The 23,594-nt window shown below is 32.4% G+C and overlaps 1 protein-coding gene and 1 long non-coding RNA gene across 2 annotated transcripts in view; both read left to right on the top strand.

Annotated features, from left to right (window-relative positions):
* LOC127707685 (prostaglandin reductase 1-like) overlaps nucleotides 1-23,246 on the top strand; it is a 32,017-nt gene extending 8,771 nt beyond the window's left edge. Inside the window, exons 2-10 of the mRNA XM_052212350.1 lie at nucleotides 2,564-2,708; nucleotides 3,890-3,935; nucleotides 5,381-5,440; nucleotides 14,004-14,162; nucleotides 14,487-14,604; nucleotides 17,108-17,260; nucleotides 18,150-18,255; nucleotides 19,336-19,457; nucleotides 22,607-23,246. Coding sequence (XP_052068310.1) covers nucleotides 2,603-2,708; nucleotides 3,890-3,935; nucleotides 5,381-5,440; nucleotides 14,004-14,162; nucleotides 14,487-14,604; nucleotides 17,108-17,260; nucleotides 18,150-18,255; nucleotides 19,336-19,457; nucleotides 22,607-22,717 — 981 coding nt within the window. The 5' untranslated portion in view covers nucleotides 2,564-2,602 and the 3' untranslated portion in view covers nucleotides 22,718-23,246. The remainder of the gene's footprint in view (nucleotides 1-2,563; nucleotides 2,709-3,889; nucleotides 3,936-5,380; nucleotides 5,441-14,003; nucleotides 14,163-14,486; nucleotides 14,605-17,107; nucleotides 17,261-18,149; nucleotides 18,256-19,335; nucleotides 19,458-22,606) is intronic.
* Nucleotides 1-23,594, top strand: part of LOC127707833 (uncharacterized) — a 164,265-nt gene that overhangs the window by 5,937 nt on the left and 134,734 nt on the right. The window lies entirely within an intron of this gene.

Below are 23,594 nucleotides of genomic sequence, written 5' to 3'. Positions count from 1 at the left end.
AGGGGCCAAAAAAGGGGCAAAAAACAAGCATTTTTCTATTTTCATGACAATAACTTGTGTGTAAGTGTATGGATCTTTTTGAAATTATACTACAAGGTTTCATATCACAAAAGGAAAGCTGGAATAGAGTTTGGGGGTAATTGCCTAAAACGTTTAGGAATAAGGGGCCAAAAATAAGCATTTTCTAGTTTCCAGACAATAACTTGTGTTCAAGTGTATGGATCTCTCTGAAATTGTACTGCAAGGTACCATATCATAAAGGGAAGGCTGGGATTGATTTTGGGGGTAATTGCCTCAAAATTTTAGGAATAAGGGGCCAAAAAGGGGCAAAAAAACAAGCATTTTTCTAGTTTCAGGACAATAACTTGTGTGTAAGTGTATGGATCTTTATGAAATTGTACTACAAGGTTCCATGTCACAAAGGGAAAGCTGGGTTTGAGTTTGGGGGTAATTGCCTTATACAGTTAGGAATTTGGGGCCAAAAAAGGGCCAAAAAACAAGCATTTTTCTAGTTTCCAGACAATAACTTGTGTTTAAGTGTATGGATCTCTCTGAAATTGTACTGCAAGGTACCATACCACAAAGGGAAGGCTGGGGTTGAGTTTGGGGGTGATGAATCATAAGGGGGTTCAAAAAATTTGGGGGGGGGATTTTTTTTTCCTTTTTTTTCTTTAAAATTTTCCATTTTAAATTGGTTATTTCTGATTTATATATAAAAGCAAATAATAATGATATGGTTTGAATAGGTAAATTAATTTTTTTCTTAAAAAAGTTCTTAGACCACATTCATTCTGTGTCAGAAACCTATGCTGTGTCAAATATTTAATTACAATCCAAATTCAGTGCTGTATCAAGCTTGAATGTTGTGTCCATACTTGCCCCATCTGTTCAGGGTTCGACCTCTGCGGTCGTATCAAGCTGCGCCCAGCGGAGCATTTTATCTATACATGTTAGGGTACTTTAGTTAGACTTACGTGGTATGGTTTTACGGGTCAAGCCAGCCAAATATGGAAGCAATTTCCAACAGCACTATATTTGGCGGATGAAATCAATGACAACAATCTAGATTGGTGAAACATACATTAATCTAATCTCAAACACATTTCCAGAGGAAAATAAGAAGTGTGAGTTGGTATTTTATTTCAAATACTTCACATGCTTCAGCTGTTTTCCAACAAAATGACTGTCTAAACTTCATAATTGTTTAGTTTTTTATGTGAGTTCCTTCTTCTAAGGATCACTAAATTCAAGATTCCCCATTTGGTTGGTGAACCTATGATTTTTTTCAACATTGTGCATTAAATACTTATGGAGTTCTTGGGACTTATCGATAAAGTTACCATATTTTCTTTTGACTATGCTCAGGGTCACTGGAGTGGAGAAAGTGTTAACTTTGGGGTTATTTGGGCAAGATGAAAGGCATCACACATATGAACAGAATCAGGAGATATTTTTCTTTCAATATATTGACAAAAGGAGGCAATATGCACTTACAGTTATGATTTTTTATGTAATTTCCAGGTGTTGTTCTTTTGATGTTACAGAATGATTTTGTCCTGGTCTGCAGCATTCACCAAGTATGCATGAATTATTTTATCATGAAAAAAAGCATTTTAGTGTAGTTTTTATTTATAGCAACAGTTATTAATTATCATGCATAAATATGATTTCTGAGGGCAAACATTTGAAATCATAGGTAACTTTGTCCAGTTATAATTGCGTCCAGTGGGGCTAGTTGTTTAATCACTATAAAACTACCTACAAAGAGTTGTAACAAAATTACTTATAAAAATAAAAAGAGTAACAATTAAAGTCAAACGATAATGTTTAAGAACATGTATGTATAGATCTTCAGGATGTGTTTTGTTGTTAAAAATTGTTTATCAAATTAGCATATGCATTTACGAGCCACATTAAAAAAAAATCCTCAATTAAATACATACAAGGTTACTTGCTTAAACATAGCTTAAATGGTCAGGACAAATGTAAAGATGTGGGATTTTCTTCTTTTTTTTTTCTTCATGCATTCACATGCTACAGATTATTTCTATAAATCCTATGCTTTTCATATGAAAAGTATATCAAGAATTGACTCCCCTACACTACTGATTGTACTTTTGTACACATTATTACGAGAAAAAATGGTTGTCTTCCTTGTAAGACAATTTAGCTAGCCATTCATATCATTTGTAAGCTAATTTTCCAACGGATATGTAAATAGTTTAACAAAGGTAAACCAAGTAAATTCCATCCATATTACAGACTTATTAAACTATTTATGCCATCACCATGATTACCATAACCTTGTCTGAAATAAAAAAAAATTAAGAATAGTTGATAAGGCTAAATAAGTCAACTGCATGTACCTGTGTATTCAGTGTATAGAATGATTGTCCCTCAGAAAGGATTCATCTGATATCGACCTTATTTTCATGGTACATTAGTGATTTTGTCAGTTTCTAAGACACAATTAGTAATAGGTCAACTATATTGAGTGTATAGATGATCATAAGGTGAAGTGCTTGTTAATAAACAAAAGTGTTAATTACCTGAAATATTGTAGGAAATTACTTAGTGAAGAAAAACAGTCTGGTTTGACATTATGGTGAAAGCAAAAGTATGGAAGATAAGGGCAATGTTTCATGGTGAACCAAAGGAAGATGATCTGGAACTTGTGGAAGAGAATTTGCCTGATTTAAAGGAAGGAGGCAAGATTAAATTTATAGTTTTGTTTTTAAGAAAATTTTGTGTTTTTCGGTAGGACAAAATGTGAGGGGAAATGCTTTTTGTTAATTCAGTTACTGTTGTGCATGATGGATAAAGTTGAGTTGTGTTGATGACATCCCTTGCACTTCAATAGTTACTTTAAGTGTGCTATATTTTTATTTTTAACTCCTGTTGGGGCACATGCAAGCTCCTTTAGGTCAAATGATGTGGTGAGAATGTGGATGGACAAGTTACACACGATGTCCCAGCAACATATGACATATGCATATATATACATGTACATTTAATAATTAGAAGTTACCATATTTACTTTGAAATTGACAGAAAAAATACAAAAAGATAGCAACAAATCAATATATCAAAAAACAAGAAGCATAAACCAATGTTCAGAGCTGATAAAAATGGACATACCAGACACAGACCTCAGTAAAAGGGGTATAATTATCTTTAACAAAACTATAAATACTTGAATTATAAGCTACATCTCTATAACCTCTCTCATAGTATATGAGTATTAAAAGAATTAACATTTTTTTATACCCCGGTACATGTTTTAATTTTGTATCCTACCCCTTTCCTCTTCTCCTCCCCTCTAGAAATCCATGGCATTGCTTGTTGCTGCTTCCCTTAGAACATCATTTACTGCTGCATATTGCCTTATGAATATGCATGAAATATTTTCCACTGGATGTTAAGCAAGCAAGCAACAATCAATCAATTAATCATGCATCCTTCTTATAATGAAAATTCCAGTGGCCACCTCCGCCAGGTAGCAGGTGCCCTTGTGTTCCAAAGGCAGAGAAAGGCAAGTGGAAACAACTGTGCAGGAAGATTTGGGAGGGGTCAGCATTTTAACCACTTCCCATTAGTCCCTATCAAATGTGTTGCTCTGCAGTTTTATAGGTTTATAACCTTAGATACAGATAAAAGTTGGTTATTGTGATAGAAATACTGTATTGACCAAAAATTTATATTATGATTTTTTTGTAATATAGTATAATATGGTACTTGTGTTCCTGTAAAACTATCTTAAGTAAGTTTTAATTTGTTATTGTTGACTGCTGTTCATTTCAAATTTTTTATCATAGTGTTTATTGAATTATTATTGATGTAAAGATGTTATGCTGATCATTCTTACCTGGACGTATTAATTTCTTTTCAGAAATGTTACTAGAAGCGCTTTATATGTCAGTGGATCCCTACATGAGGTACTTCAGAGTGTTATATAGTTTCATAGCTTCATAAAATATGTTAGCCTATTATTGATATCTTGGTGTAGAGGAGAAAGTCTTTACAACCAAATGAAGTTTATCCAAACTCACTTTCCTGTCCACTTTTACACCTTCATTTTTGATGACCTTGGAAAAAATGGAGAGAAAAAACCCTGTAGTAACTGTTGTCTATAAAATAGAAAACTTATGGTAGTGCAAGGCAAACCCTGTAAAAAGCCTTAGGTGTAACTGTGTTCCCAGTTTCTTCCACAGGGTAAAAAGTAAATACTGTGGATTCATTTATTTTCGTGGATACCAATTTTCGTGGATTGAGGAAACATGTTTGATTTCGTGGTTTTACCAAAGTCAGCATTTACAAGCTTTAGAAAATTTGTTCTTTGTTATACATTTAAATTCGTGGTTTACCTATATCCACGAAATCAATGAAAATTGGTATCCCACGAATTATAATTAATCCACAGTAACAAAAATACCGAACTCAAAGGAAAATTCAAAAACAGAAAGTCCCTTATCAAATGGCAAAATCAAAAGCTCAAACACATCAAACAAATGGAAAACAACTGTCATATTCCTGACTTGGTACTGGCATTTACTTGTGTTGAAAATGGTGGATGAAACCTGGTTTTATAGCTAGCTAAACCTCTCACTTGTATGACAGTCGCATAGAATTCCATTATATTGACAAACACACTACGACAACAAACAATGCTGAAAAAAAAACCAAATGTACAAATAAAGCTCCAGGACTAACTTTTGGAATATTTTTTCTCCCCCTGTTGCATGTGACATACATGCATTGTTAGTTTAATAAAAAGTGAAATGTAGTAAAAAAAAGGAGACGAAAGATACCCATTGGATATTCAAAGTGAATAAGTCAAGAGGAATTGACAATAGCATGACAAATATAGAAAGACAATGAATAGACAAACAAGTCCACAAAACACTACATAGAAAACTAAAAACTGAACATCAGGAACCCAACACAACTTGGGGGGATCTCAGGTGCTCTGGAAGGGTAAGCAGATCCTGCTCCACTAGTGGCACCTTTAATATTGCTCATGGTAAAAGTACAAATTGATGATAGGTCTCATTCAATGATGTCACTATCAAGGAAAAGAGGACATGATTGTGGTTATGACAATTTGAACATATCCAGGGTCATCTGTGACACAGATATTCCTTAACGATAAATATGGAAATATTGAGGAAAATTTAATGTGGCATTGTTTGATTTGAAGCTAAGCTTTGAGATTACTCAAACTTACAATTTCCAGTTCTATTAGCTTATGATATGTAATATTTATCAATACATGTATTTTACAAATTTTTATTGATGTGTTTTTGGCTTTATCATTGTCTTCAATGTATTCTGTAATAAAAATCTTATTTTATTGCTAACAAAAGCATTTGTATGATTTCAGACCTTTTGTAGCAGATAGAGCTAAAGTTGGAGATACAATGATTGGTGAGCAGATTGCCAGGTATGTTTAGAGGTATCCAATAAATGAATAAATATCACCTTAAGGCGAAGTGTACGTAAATAACTACTCCACAGAATTTTTTTTAATTTTACATGTGGATTCTGCTTTTAAAAATACATCAAACAATAAAATAAAAAAAAGGGGTAACCGTTTTCGTTTTTAAGATACAAGCTGTTGAAATTAACAGCATGATACGCCAAAAATACAAAGGATATATAGGGAAAATCATAAAAATCGGCAGATATTTTTACTTTATCAAGATTTTCGAATTCGTTGGTCCACAGAATTTTTTTAAAAATCGATATGCGATTCAAAAATGAACGACGAACCCATTGGTGCAAAGAAAGTCCTTAGAAACTGTGCTAGTTTTCAAGCTATATCCTGTGGAAGTTTGATTTTTAGCGGAAAGAATAAAAAACATTCGGCGACGTTATTGATGTCTACTGTAACGTCATCACAATTTCTACTAGATATAACTCTATAACGCTATTATACCGTACAGTGTCGAAACAAAATCGTGATTGTGTATCAAATTGAGAATGGAAATGGGGAATATGTCAAAGAGACAACAACCCGACCAAAGAGCAGACAACAGCCGAAGGCCACCAATGGGTCTTCAACGCAGTGAGAAAATCCCGCACCCGGAGGTGGTCCTCAGCTGGCCCCTAAATAAAATTGTGTACTAGTTCAGTGAAAATGGACGTCACACTAAACTCCAAAACTGATATATAAATGAACTAAAATTAAAAAAATATACAAGACTAACAAAGGCCAGAGGCTCCTGACTTGGGACAGGCGCAAAAATGCGGCGGGGTTAAACATGTTTTGTGAGATCTCAATCCTCCCCCTATACCTCTAGCCAATGTAGAATAAAGAAACACATAGCAAAACGCACAGTATAACTCAGTTTAAAAGAAGCCCGAGTCCGATGTCAGAATAGGTAACAAAAGAAACTAAACAAAAAGACAATGATACATAAATTAACAAAGGACTACTAGCAGTTATTGACATGCCAGCTCCAGACCTCAATTAAACTGATTGAAAGATTATGTCTTCATCATATGAAAATCAAGTACAATCCCTCCCGTTAGGGGTTTAGTATCATACAATCATAAAATATATGAGAAGAACATAACCCGTATCATGCCAACAACTGGTTTTAGAATAATAGTGTTTATTTCCGATACAAAGACCCTATGAGTGAATCAATATTAATACCAAAATATGCAATCCTTAATTACCTGACAACAGTATCGTAACTATATCCTTTCTGAATAAGTCTGTTTAAAGTTTTGGTTAGCTTTTGAGGAGAATGCCGACATTTTTGTGCTTTGTAAAGAATATTACCAAAAAATATTGGATGTGAAATACCTGAACGTATAAGATGTCTACATGTTGATTTATATTTACGAATTATTTATAACCCATTTTCCTAATTATTGCAAATGCTCAAGCGTAATCAATTGATAAGGAAATAAACTGAGTATTTTTTAAGGATAATTCTGCTGCCAAAAAAAAAGCAAATTGGCAAATAAATATACTGCAAGTGAAAGAAAGTTACTGTATAGACTTTAACTCCATCTTTTCTTAATTAGACATGGTTCCACATCTTTTTTGAAATGCTTGTATTTATAGCTGACTATGGGCTTTGATCATTGTTGAAGGCCGTACGGTAACCTATAGTTGTTAATTTCTGTGTCATTTGGACTCTTGTGGAGAGTTGTCTCATTGGCAATCATACCACATCTTCTTATTTTTATATTGTATTGTTCTAATAATTATGAATCAAATATCAAGTTTGAAATTGTCCCGGTTAACACAGCGTTGACAGAATGATTCTATACGTATTTTAATAATCGGTTATAATATTGGGATCGCGTATACACGTCTTTTTTAAAATCTTATTTCTGCATGTTTGTATTTTAAAAAAGTGTATATAATTTGCTGCATCTTTTCATCCTCACCATTTCCGGCGCTATTCGAGGTATTGCGCACAAAACCCATTTTATTTGTCAGGTTCACACACGTGCACGTGACACAACTCTGCAATTTTATTTTAAAAATTTCCTGTCTCGATCGCTTTCCCTTTTCTTTAACTACACGATAAAGCATAATATAATGTTTGCTCGAGATTTTAAGTAAAAAAGGAAATAATTTCTTGTACCATTATTTGTTGAATATCCACATGCACGACTCCCAAAAAATAAGAAAACTGCATCTGCATATTATCTTGAGAATTTTTATGGCTGTAATAAGGTCAAAAGAAGAACCCGCATATGAATTTTAGCAAAGTAAAACAGATCGGAGTTTTTGATATAACTTGTCCCTGTATATAATGCAAATGAATTGCAGTTTTGTTAATATAATATGAAAATAAGGAGATGTGGTATGATTGCAAATGAGACAACTATCTGCCACAGTTTAAGGTAGATCTGGTGTCTTTTCTGAGCGTCCGTTCTGATCATGTTGCAAAAATACTTTTTTGTTTTAAAAATATTTTACCAAGTATCATTTAATATACAACAAAATACCTAAAACTTGAAATTTAAAGATTGAGCTATCAAAAAATTAAGTGTCGTAAAGTATGTTTAAAATTTTTGGGGATTTTTTCAAGAAAATAAGGCCCGTGACCCCTATTTTTATTTGATATTTCGGAGTTATTAATGAAAAGCAATTTTCTCATCGAATTTTAGCCAATTCTATCGTTTAATGTTTCCGCAATAAGGAAAACTAAAGTTTCCCCTATATTAACAATATAAAATAACCCAAATTTCGTTAATTTCAATGTGTTATTACGAAAAAACAAGGTTCGTGATCCCCAGTTTTTATATTGAAATTTGAAATTACATTGACCCAGAAGTCTTTTACAGAAGTTTAAGAAAAATTTATCGTCCAACATTTAGACACCCCAGCTACCTTAAATGATGTGGATGTAAGCAATTGTTATAGGCAACCATACGGCCTTCAACAATGATTTATTGATTGTTGGTTGCTTTACGCTGCATTAGCACAACAAGGCTATATCGCGGCGATCCTTCAACAATGAGAAAAATCCATATCGTATAGTCGGTTATAAAAAGCCCCAACATTGTAGACCTTATTTTCTTCACCCCTACCAGGGGCGTAGCTAGGCCAAAATGATGTGTACTCAATGCCAAGGAAGGAAGTCATACGGCGAGGGGTCTGGGGGCCGCTGAAGGGCCCCAGAAGCTCTGGAGTAAATGATGCAAAATCCTGCATTCTCGCGATTTCCTGGGACTTAAAATGACCCCCCCCCCCCCACATTTTAATGAGTAACAAGTCAACTTTTTAAAATAATTAAATTTGAAAAAAAAAATTAATTAGACAAAGCAAACTTCTAATGTGTAGTAGGTAGAACTTGTTTATATATATTAGGTACAATTAAAATATAGAGTGCCACTACCATATATTTTAATTGTTACCTAATCAGTTTCAAACCACTATACATTAAAAATTCAAATTTCTAAGCTAACACCGTGCAACTTAAATGGAATTTTTTTTTGGAGAAAATAAATAAATAAATGGAGTCACATTTCTCTAAGTTTTATTTTATAAGAGAACAAACAGTCTTTCTTTTAGCTTTTAATTCTCAAAGTTAATTCTGAAAGTCAATGACCATTTCCTTTCCTTTCATCTACTGGAGATGTCCAAAACCGTGTCTGTTGAAATTTGTTTTTCGCGGTATATGTTCAATAGACCAAGCCCAGATAAACGATTGGTTTTCATTGTATTTCTCTGGTCTTCTCATGGTACCGACAGATCGTTCTGTCGTTGCCGTAGATACCGGCATATATGCATATACGTTAAGTATATTAAAGTTTCCCGAGTATATATCCTCTTAATGGTGAAATTGAAATCATCCCTTCGTAAATTTTACGGACGCCATCACGAGTTGGTTGACCGTTATGGAATAACCGTTTCACAGATGATATCGGATATGTTCCTTATGTCGTAACTACAATAACCTTCCCTTTTCACGAATGTGACCTACCGAATTAGACTATTTACCGGATTTGTAATAACATAAGCAACACGACGGGTGCCACATGTGGAGCAGGATCTGCTTGCCCTTTCCGAGTACCTGAGATCACCCCCAGTTTTTGGTGGGGTTCGTGTTGCTTAGTCTTTAGTTTTCTATGTTGTGTCATCTGTACTATTATTTGTCTGTTTGTCTTTTTATTTTTGGCAATGGCATTGTCAGTTTGTTTTCGATCTATGAGTTTGACTGTCCCTCTGGTATCTTTCGTCCCTCTTTTATAATATCATAATTAGGAAACCTTTAACTATATATAAATACGTTTGAAGTCCAGAAATCAACAAGGAAAAGCACGAAATTCAGTATTTCCGATTTCTATTTATCTACTTCCAAAACGAGAGTATTTTATTTTTACCGGCCAAGCAAGGAGAACAAGCACTTTAAATGAACATGGAGAATAAGCACTTTTAGTCTCGAGGCATGTATAGTTAAATCGAGGGAACATGTTGAACGAGGCACCCATCTTGCACGACCGAACGTAGAATAAAAAAGTAAAAACACGCTGATCGTCAAATAAGAAAAAAAACGGCAAAGACGTTGTAAGAAAATTACCATTAACAATCTTAAGTTTATATTAAGTTTGACTGGATTGTTTAAAAAAATCTGTTATGACGACGTATGTAAGACTCTACATATCTCACATGATAATCATAAGAATGACTTGTTGCCCAAGAACATCATATTTTATTTCATCAGTTATTTTGAAATCTTCAGAAATGTCAGGGTAAGGAGGCATTGCAGCCGTAACAATTGTGTTCTGACACCCCGAGGACTCAGCTATTTTAATTGTGTGCATCAGCAACACAATCACGATGCTGGTTCCGTACATGAAAAGAGTAGACTGGTTTCAGGAACGAAATATAGTTACAAAGTGACTATTAGCATATTTTTATAATACTTTTTAATTTATTCTATTACTTCAGTTTTATTCTTACTAGATTGGCCATATTTTTATTTTTGTCAAATTTTCGATGTGTACGCAACTGCGTTTTTGCGTACGGGTTGCTATGCGCCTGCCTACCCCTTCTTCCCCTACCTTATACTACTGCTGAATGATACACAAAAGCACAACAAAAGAAAACATATTTCGCTATCCCTTCGAAATTGGAATTTGATAAAGAAAAAAATAACACGTTCTATTTTTATCATACATGTGTAGTTTCAGTTTCAACCATGGTTCTAAATTTAGATTTTACTTTCCCCAAAAATTGCGGACGGAATAGAAGACACCTGTTTATTTTCTGCACCTTGAAAACTGAGATTTGGATGACATATATTTTACTTATTCTGAGATAAATGTTATAGTGCTCAATTCTTAGTTTCTGAGTGTGTAATGTTTTGTGGACGGAATCTGATGTTTTTTTTTTTTTTGCTGTTGGCTTTTTCTTCGCCTTCGGCTTATAAATGTTCATTATGTTGTACTAGTTGTCGATTACCCCTTAGTATCTTTTATACTTTTTACATAAATAATAAAATATAAAACATCATAAAATTTTCAATTGCATAAAAACGGACATGCCAACGTCTTTCTTGTTCAACACACAAATTCACATGCAATATAATTATTCGTTACCTACAATTTTACGCTACACTGTGAATTTCATTCAAAACTATGGTTTTTCAAAAAATATTGTGGGGTCAATTCTGGTTTGATTTTAATGAATTTGATACGAGTAGAAGCAGAATTGTCACTGGTTTATTTGTTTATTTGGTTATAATTTTGTTGTTTATGCGTTTTTACCTTCTGTTGAAAAAACACGAGTCGTATTGTGTACCTGCTCCTGCGTGTCTAAAACAAAAACAGTGGTAATAAAGTCAGACTAACTCACAATAGGATACTCAGATTTCTGATTGGAGTCATTCTAATAATTTCTTTGAAGTTTTGAGATAGCACATGAATACTTGTTTGGATTCATGATAGACCGCACGAAGTCATTTTTCTTTCATGTGCCCATTTTTCCTTTCTTGGAGTAGGTGAGATAACCCGCGTAACTAACGACGCACGTTTTTTATCCTAAATTCCGCTAGAGGCGTGCAATTACGTACACTTCGCCTTAAGTAAATATCAGTTAGCACTCAGATAATTTTTCTAACAAATAAACACTAAGGCAGTGTAAATGATGACTTAAAACAAAATCTACTGATCATCCATCAGGTAGTACTAAGCAACCAACTATTTCCTGAGTGTTAATTCAGCTACTAACAAAATCCAGATGGTAGCTTCAGCAGGCACCACTCAGACTTTAAGTTTATACTACCAAGCACCACAAAAAAACTGTCAAGCAGCAATTTATCCAACAGACTATGACTATAGTTAATCTGATTAAGAAGAATCTCCACCTAGCCATATAAGCCAAAGCAAACAATACAGCTTACAAGAATTTAAAAATTCAGGATTGCAGACACCACAATGCTAATTATATAATACTATTAAGGTGGATAACTCTTCTGAATTCTTTGAAAGATTCAAATGGGGAATAATTATTTACTGTCACAAATGGTATGTCATGAATCAGATGTAAATAACCAGGTTAAAGGTCAATTTCGGAGAAAAAACATACAAGGCTTAAAGTTTGTAATGCCAGACTGGCATATAGTTTATAGTACACACAGGACTAGTCAGTGGCACTCAAATCGACAGTTGGAAAACCAAATCAATTAAGAATTTCCAAAAAGATTGTAAAACATTACAAATACTGATACCTGAGTTAAACTTCTAGGCATTCTTTTTTATCTTTATCAATAATCTCTTGGTGTATTGTGATGATATATGATAGCTTCAACTCCTCACCTCTAGAGAGTGTGTTATGATTAAGATTACATTGTCAAAATAAAGGTCAGGATGATGCAGTTTCAATACTTCATAATATTCACTAGACTGTAAGTCCTTTTTAAAATGCAATACTTTTGAATCAGAATGATGTATCACTCACTATTAGTATATGAGATTCAAACATATCCCATGCTCATTTCTGGATAAACAATAAAAATTGTTTCATGATGTATTTTCAATCTTTATACGGTTATAAAAGTTGTTAGCCTTTTTTGAGACAAGAAACTTTTTGATAACCTGCACTAGTATAAACTCATGCAAAATTCATCATAACATAATAATGCAAAAAAACCTCTTCAGGTAGCACAATACAAAAAAACAACAACATTTTATTAAAATTTCATTTTCAGTTGTTTTTGTTACTTTTTACTATTCCAAAATTCACAAGTGACAATAAAAACCTTGGGAAACCCTTATTTGCAATGAAGTAAATAATAAATTTCTTTCTTGATAATCTTTTCTCAAAAAGGAAAATAAAACCTTGAATCCCAATTGTTGATCTCAAATATGAAAAAAAAACTTTTATCTTAAACTTTATCTTAAAAGAGGAGAAGAACCCATAAGGTCAACCAAAAACCTAATGTTGAAGAAAGGCAGACGACATCATGACCAAAAGAAAAGAAAGACAAAACAGTTAAACAAAAATATAAAATCAAGGGGAAAGCGTATGAAGTTACTGCTCCAATAATTGGCATCTTTAGTGCTGCTCATTTCAGTTAAAAATTCAGTGATAACTGGTATTATGGCTGAGACAAATGGAACCTTTCTGTGGTCATCTGTGACACAGATATTCCAAATAAAATTGGTTCAATGGATTCCTTGTATGTAGTACTCCTCCTTATCTTCATTTTGTGGTAAGTGTAATAAGCTGTTCGAAAATTATGATGCTTTCAAGTGAATGGAAAGTTCAAATTTTATAGTTATGGTACTTTTGTTCCCCATGCTACGTGGTGTGGGGGACACAGAAACACTTGTCATCCCTGTGTCCGTCTGTCATGTTTTGTAAGAGCTCTCACATGTACAATTTTTGGCAAATCTTTCTTTATAATAGCAATGTTTCTGCCTAGTTCGACAATTAGTTACTATTTTAAGAGTTATGCGCCATGGAAATAATAATTATATTAAAATTTGCATTGTAGGTGCTCTCAAGCCTACATTTCTTGTAGGATTCTTATGATCTGGGATGAGTTCGAAAAATCCGGGCTGATCAATTATTTTTACAGGAATTATGTTCCTTATAAATGTAAATTCTATAGAAAATTGCATTGTAAGTGCTCTCAAGTCATGCAAGTGTACAATTCTTGCCAGATAGTTATGAAATTGATATCAAAGGTTTATTAATCTGCAATGGCTTGAGTGAGTTAAAAAAACAGCAGTGATCTGTTATTTTTACAGGAATTATGTCTCTTTAAAATGTTATTTATATTGAACATTGCATTGTAAGCACTCCCACACCTACATTTCTTGTCCAATTTTTATATAGTTTATATTAAAGGCTTATATCAGCAAGGGCTTGGAAGATTGCTGACAATCTATTTTTACAGGAGTTATGCCCCATGTAAGATATTTATAAAAAGTTTTAAAGAACCACAAAAAATTAAAATATGTGCAAGGAATGGTACATTTGAACTCTTCTTTTATGGTAAAAGCATCACTTCTCCTTATTGTTCCAGAGTGATAGAAAGTAAAAACAGCCAGTATCCAGTTGGAACAATAGTACGTACACATGCTGGATGGAGAACACATACAGTCACTTCAGACCTGACACGTCATATGCCTGACCTTGGAGATCTTCCATTGTCCACAGCTCTTGGTGTTGTGGGAATGCCTGGGTAAGGTGTGTGCTAGAACTTTGATAATGTTTTGACATCATTGGCAGGCCTTGATAAGCAGTATACCAATACCTATATCTCTTCTCTTGTTCACAGCCTTATGTATAATAAACATGCTTATATATATCATATGCTGAAACTTGACTTCAATTTTGGCACTTAATTTGTTCAAAGTAGGTATAGTGACTTATAACTTAAAGATGAGTGTTTAATTTTAACAATACATGCATTTTGCTTTCTTTCAGAAGCAATTTGAAAAAAAAATATGATGTAAAAATCTTAAACGTGTATTCACCTGAAATAATGAAAACATGATGCTTACAGGATGGCTGGTTATTTTGGTTTTCTTGAAATGTGTAAACCGTCAGAGGGAGAAACAGTTCTGGTGAATGCTGCTTCTGGTGCAGTTGGTAGTGTCGTGGGACAGATCGCTAAAATAAAGGTATGACTAAATATATTAAATAAAAATTTAGAACAAAACAAGTCACTGAATGAACATTGTGATGATTATTGCCTGGTTAGATTATATTGTCTAATTTTAATGCATAATAACTTTTACAGTCTGTCTTGGTTTGGAATCAAAATAATGAGCCAGACCTTTATTAATGGGTGCAGTTATGTTCAAATTCATGCGCACTGTACACATGTCATTCCTGATTATGTAAAACAGTAGACATATTGTACTGATTCCCAAGCTCGGAAGAATGGGGTGTACTGGTTTACCGCTGTCCGCCTGCAACATGAAATTTTTGTCTCATTTTTCTCAGGAACTACAAATCAGAGCTTCATAAATTTTGGTATCAAGCTTCATTTGAGCAAGATTTACTGTGTTTACATATCCATAAACTTTATATTTACTGAATATTTATGTATTCTAACACATAATGGCCATGCATGAAATTTTTGTCACATTTTTGTAGAAACTTCAAATGAGAGCTTCCTGAAATAGTATCAAACTTCATGTGAACATGTTTCACCTTTTGATGAGTTTTCACATTAATCCTTCATCAACATCCTATTTTATCTACCTATATATTCTGATACAGTATGCACATGTATAATTTTTTATTTTTTAATCTCAGGAACTGTTTGTCATGTATTGGATATACATTTTTATGGTATTTTTTTTATACCCGCTAAGAAGCACATGAGCCAGGTCTTTGTCAAAATTTTCCTCTTCTTACTCACTAGTCACCTTACTTTTTAGAACCATTATTTTCCAATCCCGGTGTGTCTAAGATTGTCTCAACCAATGAGTCATAAGTTGGTGTTTCCTTTCTACTAGCCCTGTCATCATGTCAGAGTTGTCGCACAGATCCTCTTGGTCCTCATCTTAACATATTGATACCTAATTGATGCAAACTTTTCATTGTTGAAGACAGATTACTTTTGAACTCTCAGATTTTCTGTCAACTATTTTGTAGATTTATTTCTTTTTTCTTGTTTAAATTATCTTTCTTGGACAGATTTCTGAAAGGACCTTTCTTCTACTTTTATTAACCAGATTTTCGAAGTAAAAATCGGTAATTGATTTGGGGATGTACGGCGGTCAGGCGGTCAGGCTGGCAGATGGGTGGGCGGTAAGGCGGGCAGGTGGTAGATCGGCTGCCAAACAATGTCCGTTCTTTTACATGAAAACGCTTTGAAGAAATTTTTTCAAATTTAGATATGTTGTTTCTTGTGACTAAATGAAGGTCAAGTTCAATTTTCATGATTTTAGCTTATCTCGTTGTTCACTTATAGCCCTTTCCCAAGAATTCAATTTTTGATAAATTAATCCATTTCTGTTACAAAGGGAAACATGATAAATGACATTTTGGATTTTTTTTTCTTTTCTTTGGCAAATTGTTTGAAGAATTTTGTGGTAAGTTTGTTTGTTATTCTGTATAAACTAATTTTCTGAATGCTATATATATAAATTTTTTTTTTATGAAGTGAACTCCTTTAATTAGATAGTAATCTATTTTTATTAAAGGATATATTTCATTACATTACATTGTGTAGATAAAGTTGATAGATAAGTTGCAGATCTATATTAGTTTGTGACAAATGAATGAAAAAATATTTGGAACTATTAATTATAATTGATTATAATTTGAAAATAGATATTCATTGTGTTACATCATATCTAATGTTAGAGTACTATGTTAAACCATATTTCTGTTCAAAGGGAAATAACTCAAACTTATTCCATGAACTAGTAATGATAACATCAAAATTTCTATATAACTATTTTTTTTAAGTCATGTGTGTTATGAAGGTAGATGTCAAAGTTGTTATGTGGTATTTTATTTTTGTTGTGTGTGTTAATGTTTAAACTTTACATGATCCTGTTTGGGGTTCAGATTTGCAAATATCATTTTCATTATTAATTAGATAATAATCTATTATAAATATTCAATCACAATCCAAATTCAGAGCTGTTTTAAGCTTAAATGTTATGTTCATACTTACTCAACTGTTCAGGGTTCGACCTCTGCAGGAAACTCTGGTTTGCTGTCACTAAACAGCCTCTTGTTTTATTTTAGATGGTCCACTTCCATAAAATGTGCATTTTTCTTCTGTTTAAAGAGTAAAATGGACAAATTCCAAATTTTCAGCATATATAAGCCTCATTTTGGTTTTACCCAGTTTACCCTCCATGTTTTAAGCATATCTGACAGTCTATTCACTTTTTCCAAAATACATTTAAAATATACACGTTTGATGTCCAATTTTCCTTCAAAAAACATTGTCTTCAAGGCAAAGATCACAAAGTTTGAAATGAAATAGATTATTTTAGAGTATTGCACTCATATCTTCTTTTCAACTTGACATGAATTAGTTAGATAATTCCTGTTTGTCTAGAAAGGACAAAATTCACTTTGTTTGATGTCTAGTAATTAGCTCCTTTATTATTTGTATACATCTCTTTTTATATAGTTGGTTTAATTTTATCTTTGTAGAAATGTAAAGTAATAGGTTTTGCAGGGACAGAGGAGAAATGTCAGTGGTTAAGAGATCTAGGATTTGATTATGCTTATAATTACAAAACAGTAAAGTTAGATGAAGCAATAAAAGAAGCTGCTCCAGAAGGAATAGATTGCTATTTTGATAATGTGAGTGTTAATCAAGACTTTAACAAAAAGAGTATATGATATTATGCTACTTAAAAGTTGGGATTTTCAACATTTTATTTTGATAGTCTTTGTTTCAGTTAACATGCTGTTTGACTGCTTTCATGTCTTGCATCTACTTTAATTTATATTTTAAACCAACACCATAAAACTCCTTACCGTATATAAATAAATATTACTTTTTACAGTTGTTATTGAATGTTGATTCAGAAAATATATATAGAGTAATGACTGACTTTATCGGCAAGAATATCAAGCAAGCCCACTATGGCAAGCTGATGAAGTTAGTATAAAAAAAAAATGAATGTCATTATTCTTTTATCTGACAGCAGTTTGTCTTAACAATATATTTCTTAGGGCAGGATATAAATTTTCACAAAGTATTTAAAAAAAAAACTCTTTTATGTGTACAAAACATTTGGATAGTTGTTCAGTTGTATGAATGATGTTGTTTGCTTTTCATTGTTAAATTGATGCAGATGAACTGGAAAAATGTAACTATTCTGCATTGAATGTGACATCATTGCCTGATATTTTCGAGTATCAAGTCCTGTCTGCGATCCCAAAAATAATAGGCAGAAGAATTAAAGGGAAAATGCAAATATGTGATTTATCCCAGATGATCTTCCTAACTTGGGATAGGCACATAGACATGGTTGGGTAAAAGTAATGTTTTTGAATACTCAACCTTTCCACTCTTCGTCTTAAAGAACTCTAGTTAAAAATCATTTGAAGAAAAGACATTTTAACAACATTTTCAGGGTAAGATAACAATTAAGTTAACGACAAGTTGAACAACAGACCCGTTAGTTATGAGGTGCTACAGTTAATTGTACATATTGTATACAATATTTATCTTTATTGCTAATAGGTAGGAGGTGAGTTTACAATGACAGTCCTGGAACACATGAAAACATTTGGGAGAATAGCAGTATGTGGTACTATCTCAGGCTATAATGAAACAGAACAACCAAAAGGTAAGTGTTACATTGGAAAAAGAAGGAAATGGGATGAAGCAACATGATAATTTAATCTGGTGAAGTAACCTATATATAAAATAAAAACAGGCTTTTATTGCTGTTCTACCTCTTCACAATACCTGGAGGTTTATTAACAATAATAATTAAAAGTGACGAACTCCCACCTGACAGTAAGATAAAGACATGACTTAAATTAGCAGTTCCCTTCCTGCAATTTCTGTTATCCTGTACCTATATTTATGTCCTTAATATTCATAAACCTACAAACATACTGAAAATCACAGTATCCTGGTAGCAAAACTTTGCAAAGAAAAATGCAGTTGAAAGAGGAAGTGAAAACTATGGATTACATCAATAACTTTCAAACTAAAATATATCTATTAGATATGAAATACAATGTAAAATAGAATAATCATGATAATTTATCTCATGAATAAGATTAATACCACTTATGATGATGGTATAAGGAGCATACTCCTCAAAGAGAGTACTCATTAATGTCATATATTCACAGCATAAGAGAAAAATATGTAGTACTTCCTTGAACTAGTATACATTATTGTTAAGGGGCCAACTGAAGCCCGTCTCTGTTTGCAGGATTCTCTTGCTGAGTTGAAGACCCATTGGTGGCCTTGGGTTGTTTTTCTGCTTTTTGGTCGGTTGGTCTCTTTGACACATTCCCCATTTCCATTCTCTATTCTAGTAATAAATTTGAAAGGAGATGAGGTAAATGACAACAAGACAACAATCTCACAGCTCCAGCAATTCTCCCAAAAGGCTGTCCGACATCAAAGTGGTATTGAACTAATGTAATGGATATTGATTAATATCTAAGAGCATTACTGAAATAAGGAATGTCCTTTTCTTACTGGCAGGTGTGAGTTCATCTCTTTAAAATTGTTGTTAATAACCTTCCAGCAATAACTAGGAAATATCAAATGTAAATGAGTCCACTCAGAAACATGATTGTATTTTTCACAATTTAGTTACCATTTTGTTGTTCAAATGGGTTATTTTCTTAGAATTACTTTGATATTAGTACATTCATATTTTTTTTCTATATTCAACATTTTGTAGGAATTTTACCATTTCCAACTATCCTCTTCAAACAGCTGACTGTGCAAGGTTTTATTATTTCAAGTAAATGGTTGGACAGATATCCTGAAGGAGAAAAACAAATGGTAGAATGGATTAAACAGGTAGTCACTTTTCTTGTGGAGCTTATTTTTCTACAAAAAATTATTATTCATGTCAATTTTCAAAGCTTTCATATCTTAAATCATAATAATAACTCTAGTAAGGTAATAAAACATTTCCAGGTATGTTACATAGTTTGTCAGTAACTCATCTAAGTTGTGGTTTAAACTTGATAATCTGCTTTCCTCTACCAATAGTAATAATTGTCATTTAATGTTTGGAATTAATAGGTATGGTGTAACATCAAAGGGCGAAACATCAATTGAGCTGCATCAGAAAGAAATCAACCGTAGGCAAATGGATATCAATACATCTGTTAACATATTTTGTGTGGAAAAAATCTGTATGCAAAGTTCGAGCTGTTTGAAAATTGAGTTGATATAAGAACCTTACAAAACAGACCAAAATTCATCTTTTATTTCGTATTTGAATGTTCCAAAATCAATCAAAGTCTTATACATTTACATGCACAAGGTCGTTTTCTATCCGATGCAGCCCTATTTTTGTTATTTTAACAGCCACAGAATACACAAACTTAACAATAATAAAAAAGACTGTAGCAATATAGACAGATATCTTTGGAAAGCTTTGACTAAAGAAGATAGAATTATAATCGATCTACATATTTAATATTTAAATGCTGTAAATTTAGAAATTATCACGAGGTTTATATTAATGTGAATAATGCGACTGCTGGATGGGTATTGCAATAATAAGAACCTGCATTCTCTTATCTGATACATATATCTGTATGAAGATTTTCCTGAAATCGCAATACATTTTGTAATAAATCTCGCATTTGTGTCCATTCTTAAAAAATCGCAGTAATAAATGCATGCAATAATTTCTGAAAATACAGTACCAGTATTCACATTTTTTAAACAAATTTAATGAGCACAATGGCAGGACCAAAACACTCTGAAAACTTAAGCAGATACCAAAATATATTTTAATTTTTACGGGCCTATGTTAACAATACAATTATCTTCATAACTCTTAAGGTTCATGTGGACCCTTTGGCTAAAATGGCTGCATTTTCAGCACAAAATTTACTCTAAGTACAGACAAACCTGCGCATCTGGAAAAATTTTAAGGCATAGCATGCCCTAGATAAATAAACTTTTAATGCATTGTATGTTTTAGAAAATTTAAAACTTGACTGGATTTTGCAGTGCACTTTTTTTCGTCCCTGCAGAAGATGATAAAATAAACAAACAGTCGAGTTTCACTTGATATGGTCCACTCATTTACACAGTTTAAATCACCAATTATTGTCAGGTATCTATTGTCCATCTATTGTCCATGTCAATCAATACAGTTCACTTCAATTATTACCTGTGGGGAAGTTCTCAAACCTCTTTCCCAACTTAGTTTATTTTGGCACCTTCTGGAGGAATGAAAAAAAGTGCACTGCAAAATCCCATTAAGTTTTTAATTTTCTAAAACATAAAATATATTTGAATTTTATCTATCTAGGGCATGATATGCCCTAAAAACTTTTTCAGATGCACAGGTTTGTCTGTACTCAAGAGTAAATTTTGAAGTAAAAATGCAGCCATTTTAGACGAAGGGTCCACATGAACCTTTAAGATTTATTTGGATAGAGTCTTACATTGCCATTGTAAGACATGTATAAAATAAGTAGATGTGGTATGATTGCCATTGAGACAACTCTCCACCAGAGGCTGAATGATGTAGAAGTAAGCAATTAAAGGTCACCGTAAGGCCTTCAACAATGAGCAAAATCCATACCGCATAGCAAACTTTACCAGATTGTGACATTTCTTAACATTTCTGTAACCAAACCAGATACGAGTACATGTGTAGAAAGATACATTTGTAGTAAGGCATACTTTATATGAAGAAAATTGTTGAAACAAATTAATGAACTAAGTACAAAGAACATTACACAGAAACTAAATATGAAGCAACTCACACCCCACTAAAACTGGGGATAATTCAAATCTTGAGTTTTTAAAAGTATTAAAGAATATCATTCAAATATCATTATGTGCTATGGAAATGATGCATAAGTACTATAAGTTTGACCATCAAGTCTGATTCATAACAAAACAAAGATAAATTTCACAGAGGATTGTTAGATAATCCCTGACTTTCGAATGTTTTAAGATAATTTCAGAAAAGCACTTCTGACGCAAAAAAATAATTATCTGTGTAATTTTCATTTAATGTTAATTAGATTTTATACTGATTGTGGATAATTGAATGCCATTATAGTGAATGAATTTGTAGTTTTTCTGACAAACAACATGTTTCTGATTCATAACATAACTAAAGTATGTGTGATTATATTTCCACAATTGTTTGAACATGTTCCCTTTAAAAATATTATATCTTAGGTAACTTATTTAATCAAATTTGTGAGGTTTTTATTAATGCTGAATAATGCTACTGGGTGAGTATAGCAACAATAAAAACTCGATTTCTGATATTAAATACATATATCTGTTTGCAGATTTTCCTGAAATCGCAATAATTAATCTCACATTATTGTCCATTTTTTCAAAAATCACAATAATAAATGCACGCAATAATTTCTGATTTTACAGTAAATATGAAATATGATTTTTAAGAAATTTTGGCATTCTGTGGAAAGTTGGTAGATTTTTCAAGCACCCATGCACCAGGCATTGTTTTTATTGAACAATTTCTGTCCTTTAAGGATGTTCGCTTGTCATGTTTTGGAATATTTGTCAGATTTTCGGAATCCTCTGGTTTTATCCATTTGAATGCCTTAAAAAATTTTGCCCACTAACCCCTATTTTTCTTTTTATAAATCTTTTACATGTATAATTATAAGCCATCTGTAAAAGTCTTATAAAATCTTTGTTACTTTTTAATAGTTTTTGAGAACTTAAACTTGTCAATGATAAAGCTATGAAAAGTCAAGAGAGAACATTTTCCTGCCAAAATTTCAATGGCTAATATCTCAAAAACAAGCACACGGACCTATATTTTTTTTTTCGCTCTTTTGGTTCCTTTGTTAATCCCCTTTCAATATATACTAGTGTAATGAAAAGCTTGTTATTTTGAAACTGAGTAGCAAACTTCCTTAAGTATGCATACTTTATTCTGTTTTTTTTTTGTTTCAATAGCAATGAAAATATTTATACTATGTGATACTTTTCAGGGTCAAATGAAGTACAGAGAGACAGTAACAGAGGGTATAGAGCATATGTATACAGCATTCCAGGGACTTTTTAAAGGAACAAATATTGGAAAAGCAATAATCAAATGTTAATAATATTCATTGTTTATTGTAAACATGGTGTTGTATGGGTATTTAACCAAATACCTTCGATCGTTTTATTTTAGCTTTGAAGAATGTTTTTTTCATGTTGCTATCACAACTTGTTTGTTTGGATAAGGGGGTAAAAAGAAAATTTGGTATTATTATAAAAAAAGATTTGAAAGGCTTGGCAACAAATCAGTAAACAGTTCAATGCATCATGATGCTTTTAAAGCATTAATTATGAAATCATTTAAGTTTTACTGCACAATAGATAATGTGTTTAATTAACTTGAGAATATAAAAATTTACTATAGCAGACATTTTATAATTGTGTTCAGGGTAAGTAAGGTCAATTAAAATACATGTGCCATATTAAGTTCAAGTAAAATACAAAGATTCTGGTCATATTTAAAGCAAGTTAAACATATCATTGCTTGAGACTTACAGCAAATTAAATGAGTATATTGCATCAAAAGTTCCAGAACATATAAAGTGCTTGTCATAAAATTAAGTACAATAAAATGACTTTTAATGCTTATTTTTTTTATTGTACATAGAGCCAAGGTCTGTTTTTTGCCACAAGTCCATGGATATCAACTCCAAAATGTATCTTGATGATGAAAAAGAAGTGCCAGGGTTAATCGCAGTTCTCTGTTGACAAACTCTTATAACGAGTCTGTACTTCAATTATGTTCTGAATTATCATTGCCTGGAATATGTCTTATATCAACTCCAACATAACAACCTAATATTTTTTTCTTAATTTTATGTGAGAATGTGAGAGGATTGTGATTATACTACTACAGGAAGATATGTTTCACTTAAATAAACATCAAAATATTGCAAAGACAGTAATAATGAAAAACATTCTTCAACAATGGAGTAA

This window comes from Mytilus californianus, unplaced genomic scaffold (assembly GCF_021869535.1).
Source record: "Mytilus californianus isolate M0D057914Y unplaced genomic scaffold, xbMytCali1.0.p SCAF_1, whole genome shotgun sequence".
Taxonomy (NCBI): domain Eukaryota; kingdom Metazoa; phylum Mollusca; class Bivalvia; order Mytilida; family Mytilidae; genus Mytilus; species Mytilus californianus.
The sequence above is the reverse complement of the archived record's forward strand: the minus strand, read 5'-3'. Positions and strand labels throughout refer to the sequence as shown.